General features: G+C 41.0%; 1 protein-coding gene across 1 annotated transcript in view; it reads left to right on the top strand.

Annotated features, from left to right (window-relative positions):
• LOC124720475 (ankyrin-1-like) overlaps positions 1–16,632 on the top strand; it is a 64,656-nt gene that overhangs the window by 29,926 nt on the left and 18,098 nt on the right. The window contains exon 3 of the mRNA XM_047245832.1: positions 5,680–5,826. Within this exon, the coding sequence (XP_047101788.1) occupies positions 5,680–5,826 (147 nt within the window). The remainder of the gene's footprint in view (positions 1–5,679; positions 5,827–16,632) is intronic.

Genomic DNA, 16,632 nt, shown 5'->3' with positions numbered 1-16,632 from the left:
TGTGTGGTTCTCCAGGAATCTCATTTTACTGATGCTCACTCACCGACCCTCCGTGGGTTCCGTGTTTTCTGTCGAAATCGGGTCGGACCCTTGCGGGCTTCTGGTGGCGTTTGTACGTTGGTCCGTACAGACATTGCTAGCACGTGGATTCCTCTCCAAACTACATTGGAAGCGGTTGCTGTTAGGGTCCACTTAGACTCTGCAGTCACAGTATGCAATCTTTATCTCCCTCCTGACAGGACTTTTACACCTGCTGCCTTAACCACCCTTCTTCAGCAACTTCCTCCTCCCTTCCTCCTCCTTGGGGATTTTAATGCTCATCATCCTTTGTGGGGCAGTGCCTTTCCATCTAGACGAGGTCTTCTTATCGACCAATTTATTGCAGACCACGACCTGTGCCTTCTTAATGATGGTTCCCCTACTCATTTCAGTGCTGGTCATGGTACCTTTTCTGCCATTGATCTTTCTCTTTCTTCTCCCTCTCTCCTCCCTTCATTACACTGGTCGCCACACGACGACCTTTGTGATAGTGACCATTTCCCGTTGATTATCACGCTCCCTTCCCACTCCCCGATGGACAGGTTACCTCGTTGGTCTTTCCACCGCGCCGATTGGCCTCTATACACTGCACAGGTCGAGTTTTCTCCCTCTTTGTCGGGTTGTATTGATGACGTCCTACGTGACGTGTCTGACGCGATTGTTCGCGCTGCTACCCTTGCTGTCCCGCGCTCATCTGGCCAATTTCGTCGTCGGCCAGTCCCGTGGTGGAGTACGGCCATTGCCATTGCCATCCGTGATCGCCGTCGAGCTTTGCAACACTTCAAGAGGCACCCATCTGTAGCCAGCCTTTCTACCTTTAAGCGCCTTCGCGCTAAAGCCCGTTATTTAATCAAACAGAGCAAGCGGATATGTTGGGAACGATTCGTTTCTTCCCTTGGTTCCACTGTCCCTCTGTCGCGGGTATGGGCTACACTTCGCTCTCTCCAAGGTTGCCATCGGCAGTCCACCCTCCCAGGCCTTCACCTCGCAGATGGCATTTGTACAGACCCATTAGTTCTCGCAGAACATCTTGCGACCCATTTTGCCGTGGCATCAGCATCGGCCTCCTATCCAGCTGCTTTCCTTCATCAAAAACAGCAGGCTGAAGCTGTCGCCTTATGTTTCACCACTTGTGAGTCAGAATCTTACAATGAACCTTTCACTGAATGGGAATTTCTTTCTGCTCTATCTTCTTCTCATGATACGGCCCCTGGCCCCGATTCCATTCATAAACAGCTGCTTCAACATCTCAGTGCTCCACAACGGCACCATCTTCTTCGGGTGTTTAACCGTATCTGGCTCCAGGGTGACTTCCCTTCTCAGTGGAGGGATAGCATTGTGGTTCCTGTCCTTAAGCCTGGTCAGAATCCCCTATCTGTTGACAGCTATCGGCCAATTAGTTTGACCAATGTTGGTTGTAAGTTACTTGAACGGCTGGTAGCCCGTCGGCTCACTTGGGTCCTCGAATCTCGGGATCTATTGTCCCCATACCAGTGTGGCTTTAGAGACGGACGATCTCCAATCGATCATTTACTTCGCTTGGAATCCGCAGTTCTGCAGGCTTTTTCCCAGCGCCGCCATTTGGTTGCAGTGTTTTTTGACCTTCGCAAGGCCTATGACGCGGCCTGGCGCCATCACATCTTACTAACCCTTCATCAGTGGGGTCTTCGGGGCCCACTCCCGATTTTTATCCGCCAGTTCCTGATCCATCGGTCATTCAGAGTTAGAGTTGGTACTGCTTTTAGTTCTCCACGGACCCAGGAGACGGGCATCCCACAGGGTTCTGTCTTGAGTGTCCTTCTTTTCCTCATTGCTATCGATGGACTTCTGGCCTCTGTCGGTCCCTTGGTCGCTCCTGCCCTGTATGTGGATGATTTCTGCATTTGGGTTAGTTCCTCCTCGATGGCATCTGCAGAACGGCAGCTCCAGGTGGCTATACGGCGTGCCTCTGCATGGACCCACTCACACGGGTTTCAATTCTCTCCTTTAAAATCGCGGGTGGTCCACTTCTGTCGCCGTACTACGGTCCACCCTGATCCAGAGCTCTATCTTGCTGCACAACAATTGCCTGTGGTTCCACATTTTCGTTTCCTGGGTCTTCTTTTCGACAACAAGCTCACTTGGCTGCCCCATATCCGACTCCTGAAGGTAGGATGTTTCCGTAACCTCAATGTCCTTCGCTTCCTTGCCCACTCCTATTGGGGTGCGGACCGTTCCCTCCTCCTCCGTCTTTATCGTGCTCTAGTTCTGTCACGTTTGGACTATGGTTGTCAAGTTTATGGTTCAGCTGCTCCTTCCACGCTGCACGTGCTGGATCCAGTCCACCATCGTGGTATCCGTTTGGCCGCCGGTGCCTTCCCTACTAGCCCTGTTGATAGTCTCCTGGTTGAAGCTGGGATCCCGCCCCCCCCTTTCTGTTCGGCGGTCCCAGCTTCTGGTGTCTTATGCCCTTACTATCCGTTCTTCTCCCGCTCATCCTTCCTATTCTATCCTATTTCCAGACCATGGACGTCGCCCGCCTGACTCCCGCCCTCAGGCGGGTTTACCGGTTGGGCTGCGCCTTGCGTCTCTTAACCGTGATTTTCGGCTTCCTTCTTTGTCCTGTCTTCCTCGCTCCCTCCCCTCCACCCCTCCTTGGTTAGTTCCTCGGCCTCGAATTCGGATGGATCTCCGCCGCGGTCCGAAAGATTCCATCTCCCCGGTGGTGTTCCGTTCCTTTTTCCACCAAATTTTATGGGAGTTTCGGGATGCTGTTGTTTTTTACACTGATGGCTCTAAATCTGCTGCTCATGTTGGGTATGCCTTCACGTCCTTTGCTGGAACGGAAAATCATCTGCTGCCACCCTTATGTGGGGTGTTTACTGCGGAATTGATGGCCATTTCCCGGGCCCTTACCTTTATTAAACAATCCCAACACAACCGCGTTTTTGTTATGTACGGACTCGATGAGTGGCCTTCTTGCTATTGACCGGTGTTTTTCGCGCCATCCCTTGGTCTCTGCCATCCATGACCATCTCGCTGATCTTCACCGTGCTGCTTGTTCCATTGACTTCCTATGGGTCCCGGGCCATGTGGGTATCCCGGGTAATGAGCTCGCTGATCGTTTGGCTGGGGGAGCAGTTACTTACCCCCCGTTTTCTGTAACCCCTCCTGCAGCGGATTTACGGCTTCACATCAAATCCCACTTTGCACAGTCATGGGCCAGTTCTTGGGAGGCTACTCCACTGTCTAATAAACTTTGTGCCATCTCTCTGGTTCTAGGTTTCCTCCGGGAGAGTGGTTTTTATTCTCAGTTTTAAAGTTTTTAATCTCCCTCTGGTGTTGGGGCAGGGCGGTGAGTGTTTGGGTGTCTCCCACTGTAGGCGGTGTTCAGAGATTCCCGATTCACCTCCCTGCCTGGAATCCTCTTTTCTTTCCCTTTTACTCTGTTTTTACCCCTTCTTTTTAAGGCTTGGTTAGTTTTCTATTCCCATACGTACTTTCTGCATTATAGCGGTTGTCCCTTTTAAGTCACAGGTGGTCTTGCCTATGCTGCTTCAGCATAGTGTTGGGTTCGTTCTCTTGCCAACTTCCCTCGTTTGTTTTTACTAATGACAACGTGACTGCCCTTTTACGTTTCCCCTTTTTCCGTTTTATTGTTCTGCCTTTTCTGAGATGTCCCGTTAGCAGAATGGAGTCTATTTGAAACAAGGGACTGATGACCTTGCTGTTTGGTCCCTTTCACCTCAAACAACCAACCAACCAACCATCCCTTTACTTGTCTTTCCTTTATGCGTCACTGACGCCCACTACAGCTAGATACGTCCTCAGCATTTCCCTTTTCTTATTTTCTAGCTTCTCAACCACATACAAATTCCTTACTTTCCACATGACAACTCGTAGAACGTTATCCTTTTGTTGATTACTCAACTTTTTTCTCATGGTCACCTCCCCCTTGGGCCTCCTCGCCTGGAGGTTTGAGTGGGGGACTAGTCTTGCCAATGGAGAGTCTGTACAGCACAGACTTACTGAATCACATGCCTCATTGACGGACGTTATGTATCTTTAAGCAGTGGTTTATATTGCCTTCTGTATCCTCACGTTGTTGATCATTGCCGATTCTTCCTCATTTAGGACCAGTTTCAGGCCTCAATGGAAAGAGAGTGCCGTGAACCTCTGTCGGCCCCTCCGCCCTCTTTGGAAAGGCTGTTGGCTGAAAGAGGGTGACACCTGATGCTGGAAGTCTTCAGACACCAATGCTGATTATTCGTATTTAAAATTCAAATGATGGTGAGGTTCAAACCTGGGACTGAGGACTTTCCTGATTACGAAAAAAGACGCTACCCATGGGTGACTGGCCCCAAAGAGCAGGGTGTGACTCCCTGAGATATCCAGTCAAGCAGGAGCTATGAGCACTGGGGCTACTCATGCACACTGGGGGCAAACAAGAAGAGAATACTCCAGCCAGCACAATAACATTGTTACACTCAAGGCTGCGCCTTACAATCACATTTCCTTCTCGTCTCTGTTCAGCTATCGCCCCGAATATTTTCCGTGCATTCCCTTTTACAAAGCAGACAGGAAATCTCTGCCCCCCTGTCGTGTTTGAAGTTCCCTATGGCGTTACCAGAGGTCGTCCACGGAATCCTATGAGGTTTTCCGCTACTGGGATACAGCAGATTATATTCGCTGTCCACCTACAGGTGTAAGACATATCTCCCACAACGTCAGTATTGATGTGACGTTTTCATCCAGCTATCATTTGTTGCCTCTGTCTCTCGGATACATATGCTCCATACAAGTCTATTTTGTTTCCTTTCCAATTAAAAAAAAAAAAATCCATATTCAATAGACTACAGGTTACTTCACAAGTTGTAAACGTTGTCCATCAGATAAAATTGCATACACTGCGTAACCCATATTTTTTCTTTTAATGGTGGCCTCTACTGCAAACTGCTCAACACGAAAATTGTTGTTTAAGAAACACATCACCACTGCTGTCTTTTCAATGAATCGAATTGTGGAGACAGTACATGCATATATACAGTTCTATTTGCTTTACCCAAATGCAGATTTTGAATATACTCTTGATAACTTTTATAGCATAGCTCTTGTAATTCTTGCCCATCTTCTTCATTCCCTTGGGCTTCACATCAAACAGCACCTGCATATCCATGACCATATAGTTTCAACAGTAAGTTGATACCCCAACTTATCAGTTTGTTTCTCTCTCTCTCTCTCTCTCTCTCTCTCTCTCTCTCTCTCTCTCTCTCCTTCCTGTGATATAATTCAGCATCCATATATCAGTTTTCAAATTACCACACAACCAAAAGTAGCAGCCAGTTGACTTTAACTGCTTCTAAATTCTGTCTGATAGTTGTTCTGTCAGGGCAGCAAAATTGTTGGCCCTTATGTTTGGGATTTGGTTTATGCTTCACTGTGAACAATTTGTTGTTTTGCATCTTAGGCTACGCCAATGGGGAATATAGCAGAAGTAGTGCAGAAAAAGATCAGTTAATTGGTGGCACAGTCACGTTAAGTGAGGGGCTGGTGTTGTTGGCACTGAGTGTTCTGTTGCCCCGGTGGACAGTCCCTCAGCTGTACCGCCTGCAGTGAGCCCCTGTGTGAACACGCCCACCCACACAGTGTTTCTTTGTGCAGCTCGCCGACCGCCACAGGGGGCGGATCCACCCCCAAATCTGACCGTCAACCCCACAGCGGCCACAGCCCGACTCCTGCTGCAGCTGCGCCTCCCACGTCTGCCCGACACACCCCTCCACCTGATGACGCAGCCGTCTCTTACTTCCGGTGAGTTGTGTTGCCACACGTGCCCAAGTCTTACCCTCACAGTACTGCTTATTTTGGCATGATCCAGCCGATATAGTAAATAAAATAAAATACAGATTCCTTCAGTTTTTGGATAGAGGTTACAGTTGCCATTAAACATTACTCCTTTCTCACTTTTTTGGCTATGATATTTTGAAGATTGAGCACATATGCAGAAGATTTCTCGTTCTCTGTATTTGCAGTGAGAATTACGTTCAGTTCAGTCACTCAACTGTAGTTACGTAGGAAGTATCCCATTCAAATCATACCCATTCCCAAAGATTCTTTATATATTGATGTGTTGAATCTGATTTTGTTTTTAGTGACGATTGTGTGTCTTACAAATTGATTCTGAATTAAATGGGTGTGGAAACAGGATTTTTCACACAATTCCTCTCAACAAAACCTATGTGAATGGTTGTAGATATAAGTTGTTGAAGACACTGAGTAAGAAATGGCGAAAATAAGGTAAACAGAAATACAAGTAATAATGACAAAAAGTTAATATTTAGTACAGTAATGAGGATACAGATTGTTTTGGGTATGTCTTAAAATGTAATTCGAATATTCCTTAAATGGTTCCCTGGTCAGTTACATCTGTAGTGACTATTGGAAATCTGTGCCGCACTGTAACAGGAACCCAGATTTGCTGCTTATTGCAGGCAGTCTCCTTGAGCAGTCGGTTGCCTGAGCACACCTCCACTTCTGACTCAGCTTCTCATCGACACTTGCACTAGAGTTTATCCCGGCGGACTTGTGGGAAGAGTAGCAAAAGGGAAATCGAATCGGTGGATGTTACCCTACTGCAGAGGATGTACATGAGAACCTCTGGCGGTAGTGTTTGCAAACCATGGGTAAAAAACATGATCCACAATGGTAATTCCATCTACGCCAGCAAACGCATCAGCTGGTCTAATGGTTGAGGTATCTGCTCTCTAGAAGTGAGAAATGCAGTGGGTGTGGCTGAGTGGAGATGCGTACAGCACTGTATGGCTCGTCACTCGTAAACAAACTCCTGTATTCGATGGATGATGGTCACCAGGTGTGATGAGTAGTGGATTTGATTCACCGAGGAGAAGTTTTGCATAATTCTATGGTATAGTTAACTTTTATTTTTAGAAATGAGCAACCGACATGGGCAAAGATAGTTGGACCTACTGTGTGTGTATATATATATATATATATATATATATATATATATATATATATATATATATATATATATATATATATATATATATATATATATATATATATATATATATATATATATATAAAAAAAACCAACAGCAGAGTTTCCACAATGATGATGGTGCCACTACAGCGGAGTTACTAAATACAGTTTTCCTTAATTCCTTCACGAAAAAAGACAAAGTAACTATTCAAGAATTCGAAACCAGAACAGCTGTTAGCGTGAGTGACATAAAAGTATATATTTTAGGTGTTGTGAAGCAACTCAAATCACTTAAGAAAGGCAAGTCTTCTGGTCCAGATGGAATACGAATCAGGTTCCTTTCAGAGTATGCAGACACAATAGTGCCTTTCTTAGCAATCTTATACAACTGTTCACTTGGCGAAAGGTCTGTTCCTAAAGACTGGAAAGTAGCACAGGTCACACCAGTACTCAAGAAAGGAAATAGGAGTAACCTATTGAATTACAGAGACATATTACTGACCTCAATTTGCAGTAGGATTTTGGAGAATACACTGTACTCGAACATTATGACTCACCTCGAAGAAAATGACTTAACGATACATAACCAACACGGATTCAGAAAATATCGTTCTTGTGCAACACAGCTAGCTATTTATGCCCATGAAGTAATGAGTGCTGTCGACAAGGGATCTAAGATCGATTCCATATTCTTAGATTTCCAGAAAGGTTTGATACCATTTCTAACAAGAGACTATTACATGGTGTATACGACCCGGGGCGCCACCATCTAACCGTCTAGTACTGCCCCGGTACGAAATATCATAGATCCAGGGTTGATGCGCAGATCAGGTTGACTTGTAGTGGGGAGGGGGGGGGGTGATCTGTGTTCACATTTAGTGACTTTGCTGTTTCCTCTTTATTCACTGCTGTCATGTCAAATGAAAGAGAGTGGTTTCTGTGGCTGGGAGATATCAAGTGAATTAAAATACATTCACACAATTACGGAAGATTAAAATATGTCATTAGTTCCAGCTTTTAATACAATTTCCACCTATCCGACAGTCAAGCATTAATTATCTTGGAGAACAATGAAGTTACTTTTGTCGCTTTGCTGAAGTAATTCGGCTTTTATTGATCTTTTCCGCTGAGGCAGCCAGTTTGTTTGAAAAAAAGCGTTCAAATCCACACTATTGGCTAGTTTCAACTGTTCGCTGCATTTCAAGGGCACGTTTTCATCTTCTACAGGGTGTATACGACCCGGGACAACCGGGAGATCTGGGAAAAACCCGGGAACTTTTGCATCCGGGAGAAAACCAGGAAAAACCCGGGAATTTTTTAGAATTCTGGGAATTTTTAATTGTTTTAGTTTTCAGTTAAATTTTTGTAATTTTGACTGGCAGGAACCGTTACTCTAACAAATGATATTACTGTATCCTGCAACTGCAGATTAATACTGCAACAATGAAACTTAACGAGAAAAAAAAAACAAAATAACTTAAAATGCAAACGAAATGCGCCATATATGACGACGACACAGAGTCCTCATGCAAGCGTCTGCCAACAGCAAAACGTGTCAAAGGCTTTAGGAAGACTGTGCAATACTTCATAACAACAAATTCCTTCCAATGACTGTGAAGTCACAACCGTTTACATTACATTCGTGTTAGCAGTTACGAGCGAGGTCATGCGCATGCGCAGCTGAGTCGCGTTTGAGAAGCATATTCTCCCGCTTCTGGCTACAGGAATGTGGCTCTCCGCTGTGCAAGCAGTCGCAGCAAACAGCTAGATGGTACCGGGAAAAGGGGGCGCCAAATTCATATTCTCAAGGAAAAACTTATTAAACAAAGCGCCTAGCATCCAGCGCACGTTGGTCTATCGATCATTTATATGATTTTGAAACGCATCCTTGTTGGTTTCTGAACACATTTTAAGTTTATTTCTGAATGAATCGTAAGTTGATTTTTGAATGCGTGCGTAGTGTACGTGATGTCTCTGTCAGGAGCATCCTAATCGCATCTAGAAAATAATCTTTCTGCAGACAAAAGGGGATGGGGCCGTACGAGCTGAGCGGAGTAAAGCCGAACGGATAAATGCCAGTCGCTGTCTGTCTGGGTTTTCGAATGTTCAGCTTTCTTATAATTCGTAGCGAAATCCATAGATTCAGCCTACCAGAATGGAAATAAACGACTGCAGGAATAACAAGTAGGTAAGATTACGTATTATCTTCTCGTTGTATCCAAGAAACTGAAATTTTGACAGAAACTTTCTGGCCAGATTGCTACACTAGTAAGGCCGTCCCCGGCTAGCAGCCGCTTAAGTTGTGATTCGGAAGTAACGCAGAAAACGTTTTGTACGAATTTGTAACAACGCCTAATGGCAGAACAACTGCGGGGTAACTAAACCGGTGATTCTGGCAGGGCTACTGAAGTTAATCATCGAACAAATTTTGACAGTGGCAGGAATGTCAACAGAATTGGTGATGACAAGATTGTTAGAACGAGGAAGCAGAATAAACGGGGACATCACACAAATTATGGAAGGACGAGACTATTCCAAATTTATATAAGAATTTCGCAATACTGCTTTCCGATCTCATGCTTGAGAAACTGGTGCGTATGAATGAAATGTGAAACTATTTCCTAACATAAAGCTTTTTGCTTGTTGTAGGCCTAATAGGCATTTGATATATGTACTTAGTGAATTATATTCTATCGTGTATTAAAAATGACTATCTGTGCCAATACAGTCTCGCTAATTTGGGTGTGTGTGTGTGTGTGTGTGTGTGTGTGTGTGTGTGTGTGTGTGTGTGTGTGTGTGTGTGTGTGTTATAAAATTTGCTACAATATTAGAAAGGCCTGTTTTGTTTTATTTAGCATACATTGACAAAATAGATGTAATCAGATCCAGAAACCACACCAGTCTTAGCTATTATTTGTATTAACAGCTTTTTCAGTATTAGATAACGAAATTTCGAATTTTCATGCAGCAAAAAGTTTGGCCAACTTTGGTGAGGTAATAGATTCTTGTGCAGAAAGCAAAAGCACGCCATTTAAAGCTGTAGCAAGATTAGAGAGAAAAAATGCTAGGAGGTAAGTATTGAAATGTGTACTTTCTTGCTTGTCTCTTGTCTATATTGGTTTGATGCATCCTATATTTTACTTTTGTCACACAAAACAGGAAGTTATTAGCTATTAGGCAATAAAGAGTCCAAATTTTCTGAAGAGATCTTGTTCTCCCGATTACAAATAATCCCATCCGCTATTAATGGCGAGTTTTTTTAAAAAATAGAGGGGCAAGCTGTCAAACTGGCTGACTGGGAGCAGGAGAGGCAGCACAGGACATTTCTATTTCCACTGTCCTGAATATAGTTTAATGTCATCGCTTACAAAATATACAAGTTTCAATTCCACAGAGTGAAATACAGTGACGTGCGATAGGAGAACGCTGTACGAAGAGGTGTGGCACTGCACTTTGGCACACTTAAGGCCAAATAACATGTCTAATATTTTCTCTAACACGTATGTTTTTGTTTCAAATTTTTCAGAATGATGTGTTTTACAAGATGCACATAGGGTAATTTTGAAAATTCGTTTCTTTTAGTATTGACCCGGTTCGCAAATATCGTAGATGCGAGGCTGATGCGCAGAGAAGTCCGAGCTATAGTGGGCAGTCTCCACGTGACCCGTGTTAACGTTCAGTGATTTTGCTGTTTCTCCTTCGTTTACTCTCGCGTCAAATGAAAGCAAAACGGATATCTTTGGCCGGGAGGTATCAAGTGAATTAAAATACATTCACATAATCACCGAAGGCTGATATACGTTATTAGTTTCAGATTTTATTTTGTTTCCACCTTTCTGACAGTCAAGCACCAATCACCTTGCAGAACAATGAAGTTATTTTTGTCTGTTTGCTAAAGAAATTTGGGTTTTATTAACCTTTTCCGCAGAGGCATCCAATGTATTTGAAACGAAATTTTTAATTCCACAGTACTGGCTAGTTTCAACTGTTCGCTGCATTTCAAGTGCAAGTTTTCATCTTCTAGCACGTATGGCATTATGCCATAATAATGAGCCAAACATGAGATTACGCAGTACTGGTACTCCAAGAAAATTTACATCTGAATCTGGACACACGAATATGCGCTTTAAGTTGCAGTTTAAATGTGCACATTTTAGTATGGTTCACGAAATTCTGATCTCTTGGAGTACCCTGGGACGTCTTACTGCTTTTACAACGTAGTGTAAGATCTTTTAATGTTATACGTGTACGTACATACTGGCTTCTTTAGCAAATAAAAAAAATTATTAAAATAATAATAATAGTAGTAATAATATAATAGTAATAGTAATTATTTGTAATAATAATAATAATACTTGTTTGTTTGGTTGAGTAAGTAATTGAGAGATTAAAATTTACGCCGTGAATTTATCGAACTTCGCACGTCCGAAGATGTACGGAACGTAGCCAGAGCTCATTATATATTTTCTGTAGACAAAGTCTAATATCTGACCTGAGCTTCAATCATGAAAATGGAGAGACTAAAATTACTAAAACAGAGAAAAGCATACGAGTAAATAAAACATATATTCATTTTAACATATACATTACGATATGAATGACACTTACGTAAAATTATAGGTAAATAATTGCAGATCATTTACAAATGAGAGCGACTTATAAATTCTGCGCCTCTTTTCTGCAAATAAGTATGAAATGGCTAACTGTGGAGCCACACAAAATATTACGTCCCTCTAGGACAACGAATGACACAAGAGTGTTGATGCCAATTGGCTGTGACAAGAGAGCGGTGTTAATTGCTTTATTTTGCATTCTCTTGTCTTAAAAAATCGATACATATAATCTAAGTTAACTAAATTAAATATTGTCTGTGCTCGAGTGCAAATGGTTCCTTAAACTGCCCCCCAAATTGCGAGAGCAAAGGTATACCACCTGCAGCTAAGCAATTTGTTGACGTATTTTCTTTATTTATCATGTTATGAGTCAGAAGTTGTTACGTATCATGTTTCACAGATTCAACATACATATAATATCATACATGTCATATATCTATACAAATACATAAATAATATTTACATACAAGATAAATGAAAGTGAAAAGAAAAATAAAAATATTTGATACCGAGCGGTATTGAACCTGGGAACTCCAGTACCAAAATGCATTGTTGACGTATTTTCTTTATTTATCATGTTATGAGTCATAAGTTGTTACGTATCATGTTTCACAGATTCAACATACATATAATATCATACATGTCATATATCTATACAAATACATAAATAATATTTACATACAAGATAAATGAAAGTGAAAAGAAAAAGAAAAATATTTGATACCGAGCGGTATTGAACCTGGGAACTCCAGTACCAAAATGCAGTGCACTGGCTCAGAGCTATAACTACTCTCTTAACTCTAATATAGTTTTACATAGACTGTAACAAATTTCACAGTTCGTATTCACTTGTGCTGTTTCCTTGTAATAATTTGTTGGGCATGTAGTCCGTTGTTCTCTTTCACTTCAAAATGTTATTACACATGTTCATTCAATAAATAAAATTAACTAATGGTTTTGTGCATTTTCAGATATATGTGAACATATTCTCTTTAGAATGTCACTTGTTAGTAAAGGTTTATACTGTGCTAAAGTCTTTGCACTGTAAAATAAATGTCACGTGTCACACGTTTTGTTTACATTGAGACGAAAGATCTTTAAGAAACAAGTTGGAGATCAAGAATCTCGCAATGAAGCGTGCTTTGGAAGACGTAGTTAAAATGTGGTTTCGTCTTGGTAGGAATTCATGGTGTCAGTGGTTCCGTACTGCCCAGTCCGTATTACGTCTATTCAATAACCTCCAATTTCGTCTTCCAAAAGGCGTATGTCGTCCCCTGGATATTGTGTCGTCGTTTCGTCGAAAAGTGTGCCGTGGTTTTGCGACTCACGTCACCTATAGTGTACCATCATGAGCGCAGTGAACCGTTTTTTTTAAATATTTGCACACAACTTGTTCATACATTGTTCGTTGCAAAACAAAATGTTCGTTCACAACAGAGAGCACAAAACATAACAAATATCACTTCACTTTGAGTACAGTTTTCTGTTACATGTTTACATAGATATAAAAAATTTTCTGTGAAACGTGTACGTATACATTTACATTACATTGTTTGGTAATAAATATACATATTTTACATTTTTCAGTTGCATTAAACTAGATATTTACAAGTACATATGGGCCAGATATAGAAAAAATTATCTTATAGGTTCAGTGTATTGTGATACATTCAGAAAATCCATTTTCTTTTATAGGTCTCTTCCCCTTTTTAATAAAGTTTTCCTTTTAAGTATATTTTCCTTTACATCAGTACTACACAATAAGTGTTCTTCCTCATTAAATGTTTCCTGCAACATAAACTTTCATAGTAGGTTAGAAAACATCTTGGAGATGATCTGTCCTGAAAAGTCATGATTACAATAAGACACGACACGTCACATCCACAATCAATTCCAAATTAGCACATGCACAAAGTATCATTTACAATTAAAATAAAAAAAATATATATATAGCCTTGCTCAATTAATCTCATTTGTCATTTCCTGTAGAGTGTTTTTTGTGCGTGTTGTGTTCATGTGGATTGTGGTGTGAGTGTGAATAGCAAATCAAGTGTCTATCATACCACTTAATATATCAGGTTCAGGGCAGGAATTGTCTCTGGTCATTTAGTCTGTCAGCTTGTCTGCAGGGTATTAATAAATATAATCTGTAACTGTGCTTTGCATGAAAATTGTTAGTTCTTCTTGTGTCTTATCTTCTTGCTGCTGCTGTTATTGCTGGTGCTGTAAAATGTAGATACTTAAGATTACATATCTTCTTCTTCTTCCAGCTTGAAATACCAGATATGACTTACCTTGGTGTTGTATCAGTATACTCTGCTAATGGCTAAAAGTTTTCAAATCTTTGTGAGGGTACAAACCTAAAATTCTCTTATTCTTGGGGTTTTGTAGCAGATATGCTCCAGGGTGTGGTATATCAATGATTGTGTAAGGACCTTCATATAATGGACGCCACTTGACATTACGTTCTGGAGGTGATGACGATTTGTATTGGGTCTTAAGTAAAACTTGCATGCCTATTGTAAAGTTTTGCCTTCTTTTCAGATTAGCACCATAGTTCTTATTTCTAATGTCAGCTTGTTCAGTAATTGCAATGAGTACTTCCCTTACCTTTTCCTCGTGTGAAGGTTTGGTGTCAGAAAATTTTGGTAGTGGGTTGCTCCATTCATTAGTTTCCTTAGTGTCAAACATGATTTCTCTGGGAGTATAGGGTGTGTTGTATATATTTAAATTGTTGTGTATTTCCTCAAAAAGTGCTAAGTAATGTATCCAGTTTGTGTGCTGTGTTGAGGTATAAGTTCTCATGAATCTATTTAATTCTCTAAAAATTCTCTCACAAGGGTTGGCTGATGCATGAAACTTTGAAATAAAGATACTCTTAATGTTATTGTCCTTTAGAAATTTTCTCCAGATGAATCCTGCACAATACGTGGCATTATCTGATAGAATGGCTTTAGGTTTTCCACAGTATGGCATGTAATCATTTGTGAATCTTCTGATGATGGTGTTTGCTGTGGGTGACTTAATGGCAAAAAGTTTGATGTGCTTAGAAAATATGTCATAAAATGCTAGAATGTATTTACAACCACCGATGCTAGTTGGATGAGGTCCGCTAACATCTGTACAAAGTATCTCTCTAGGTCCAGTGGGTAAGATAGAGTGCAAATCTGTTTTGGTGGATTGATTTTGTGGCTTGGATTTTTGACATACGAGACATTTGCTGATAACATGTATTTTTCTTCTCATGTTTGGAAAATAGCAATACATTTGTAACTTGTTTAGACATTTCTTTGTTCCATAGTGTCCCCAAACTGTGTGAGTGTGTGCAATGAGTTTGTGCACAGAATCTTGTGGTATGCAAACGCACCAGTTAGTAGCATTTGTGTGTCTTTTATAGAAAAGTATGTTGTTGTGTAACATGTATCTGTCTTGTAAAGTGTCATTGTGTTGTTGTACTATGATTTGTTTTACTTTGTACCAGTGTGGATCTGAATCTTGTAGTGTTGCCATGTTCTTGCATAGGTCTATGTAGTATTGTGTAAACTGTTTGTCTTGCATGAGTAGTATTCTGTAATCGTGTGTGTTCTCAAAGTCTGTATTGTTATGGTGTAATCCTTGCGGTAGTCTTGAAAGTGTGTCAGCTATTATGTTGTCTTTTCCCGTGATGTGCTTGATTTCAAAAGAGTAATTCTGTAATGCAAGTGCCCATCGTGTAAGTCTAGGATGAATGAGTTTACATGACAAAAGGAAGGTAAGTGCTTGATGGTCAGTGTATATAATGGTGTGTCTTCCATACAGATAATAATTAAACTTTTTAAATGCCCATATAATAGATAATGTTTCCAATTCTGTGGTGGATTAAGATCTTTCACGTTCCGTTAAAGTCCGACTGGCAAAACCAATGATCTTCATATGTTCTGAAGTTTCTGTTTTAACAAGTTGAAATAAACAACATCCCAAACCAATGTTTGATGCATCACAAGCAATACAAAAGTTCAAATTGAAGTCTGGATGTTCCAGCATGTTAGAATTTACTAAGGCTTCTTTGATTTTATTAAAGTCATTTTCACAGTCTTGGTTCCAAATCCATACCTGGTTCTTCTTTAATAAGTTTAGTAAGTATCTGCTATTGAGTAACTGTTTAGGTATGAATCGTCTGAAAAATGAGCATAGACCGAGAAATGATTTTAACTGTTTCTTATTAGTGGGACTAGGGAAATGTCTGATGGCATCTAATTTTGAAGGGTCAGGTTTAATGCCTTGTGTGTTGATGATGTGTCCTAGGTATTTGATCTCAGAACAAGCAAATCTAGATTTACAAATATTGGCAGTGATACCAGCTTGTGTGAATCTGCATAGTAAAGTGTTCGGGGTATCAATGTGTTCCTTCCAGGTTTTTGAGGCAATCAGTATGTCATCTACATAGTGTGTAACAGTTTCTAGTAAATCATCACTGAGTACAGAGTTTAGTGCAGTAATGAATACTCCTGAGCTTACATTTAGGCCAAATGGTAATACACAAAATTGGTAAGTTCTGCCACCAAACTTAAAGGCTGTATATTTTCTAGATTCTGTGCTTATTGGCACCTGCCAAAACGAATTTTTAAGGTCTGTTGTAGAGAAATATTTTGCATCCAAGAATTTCTGAAGTTGTTCGTCAAGATTTTCTGGTTGTGTCCTCACAGGTAAGATAATTTGGTTGATAGCTCTTGCATCTAATACTAACCTGATACTTCCATTGTGTCTTTTCACTACATGCAAAGGGCTACAATATGGAGATGTTGATGGTTCTATAATATTCCATGTAATCATTTTCTTTAGTTCTTCCCAAACTGCAGGTCGCAGAGCTAGAGGTACATTGTATGACTGGTGGTAATAGATTTGGTGAGGCTTTACTTCAATCGTATACATATATGTGTTGATCCTACCTGGCTTACTTGTGAAAACATCCTTATTCTTAAGTAAAATATGTTTAAGCTGGGATCTCTCCTCTTCATTAAT

The sequence above is a fragment of the Schistocerca piceifrons genome, chromosome 11 (genome assembly GCF_021461385.2).
Source record: "Schistocerca piceifrons isolate TAMUIC-IGC-003096 chromosome 11, iqSchPice1.1, whole genome shotgun sequence".
NCBI classification, from domain to species: domain Eukaryota; kingdom Metazoa; phylum Arthropoda; class Insecta; order Orthoptera; family Acrididae; genus Schistocerca; species Schistocerca piceifrons.
This window is presented reverse-complemented; position numbering and strand designations above follow the sequence as displayed.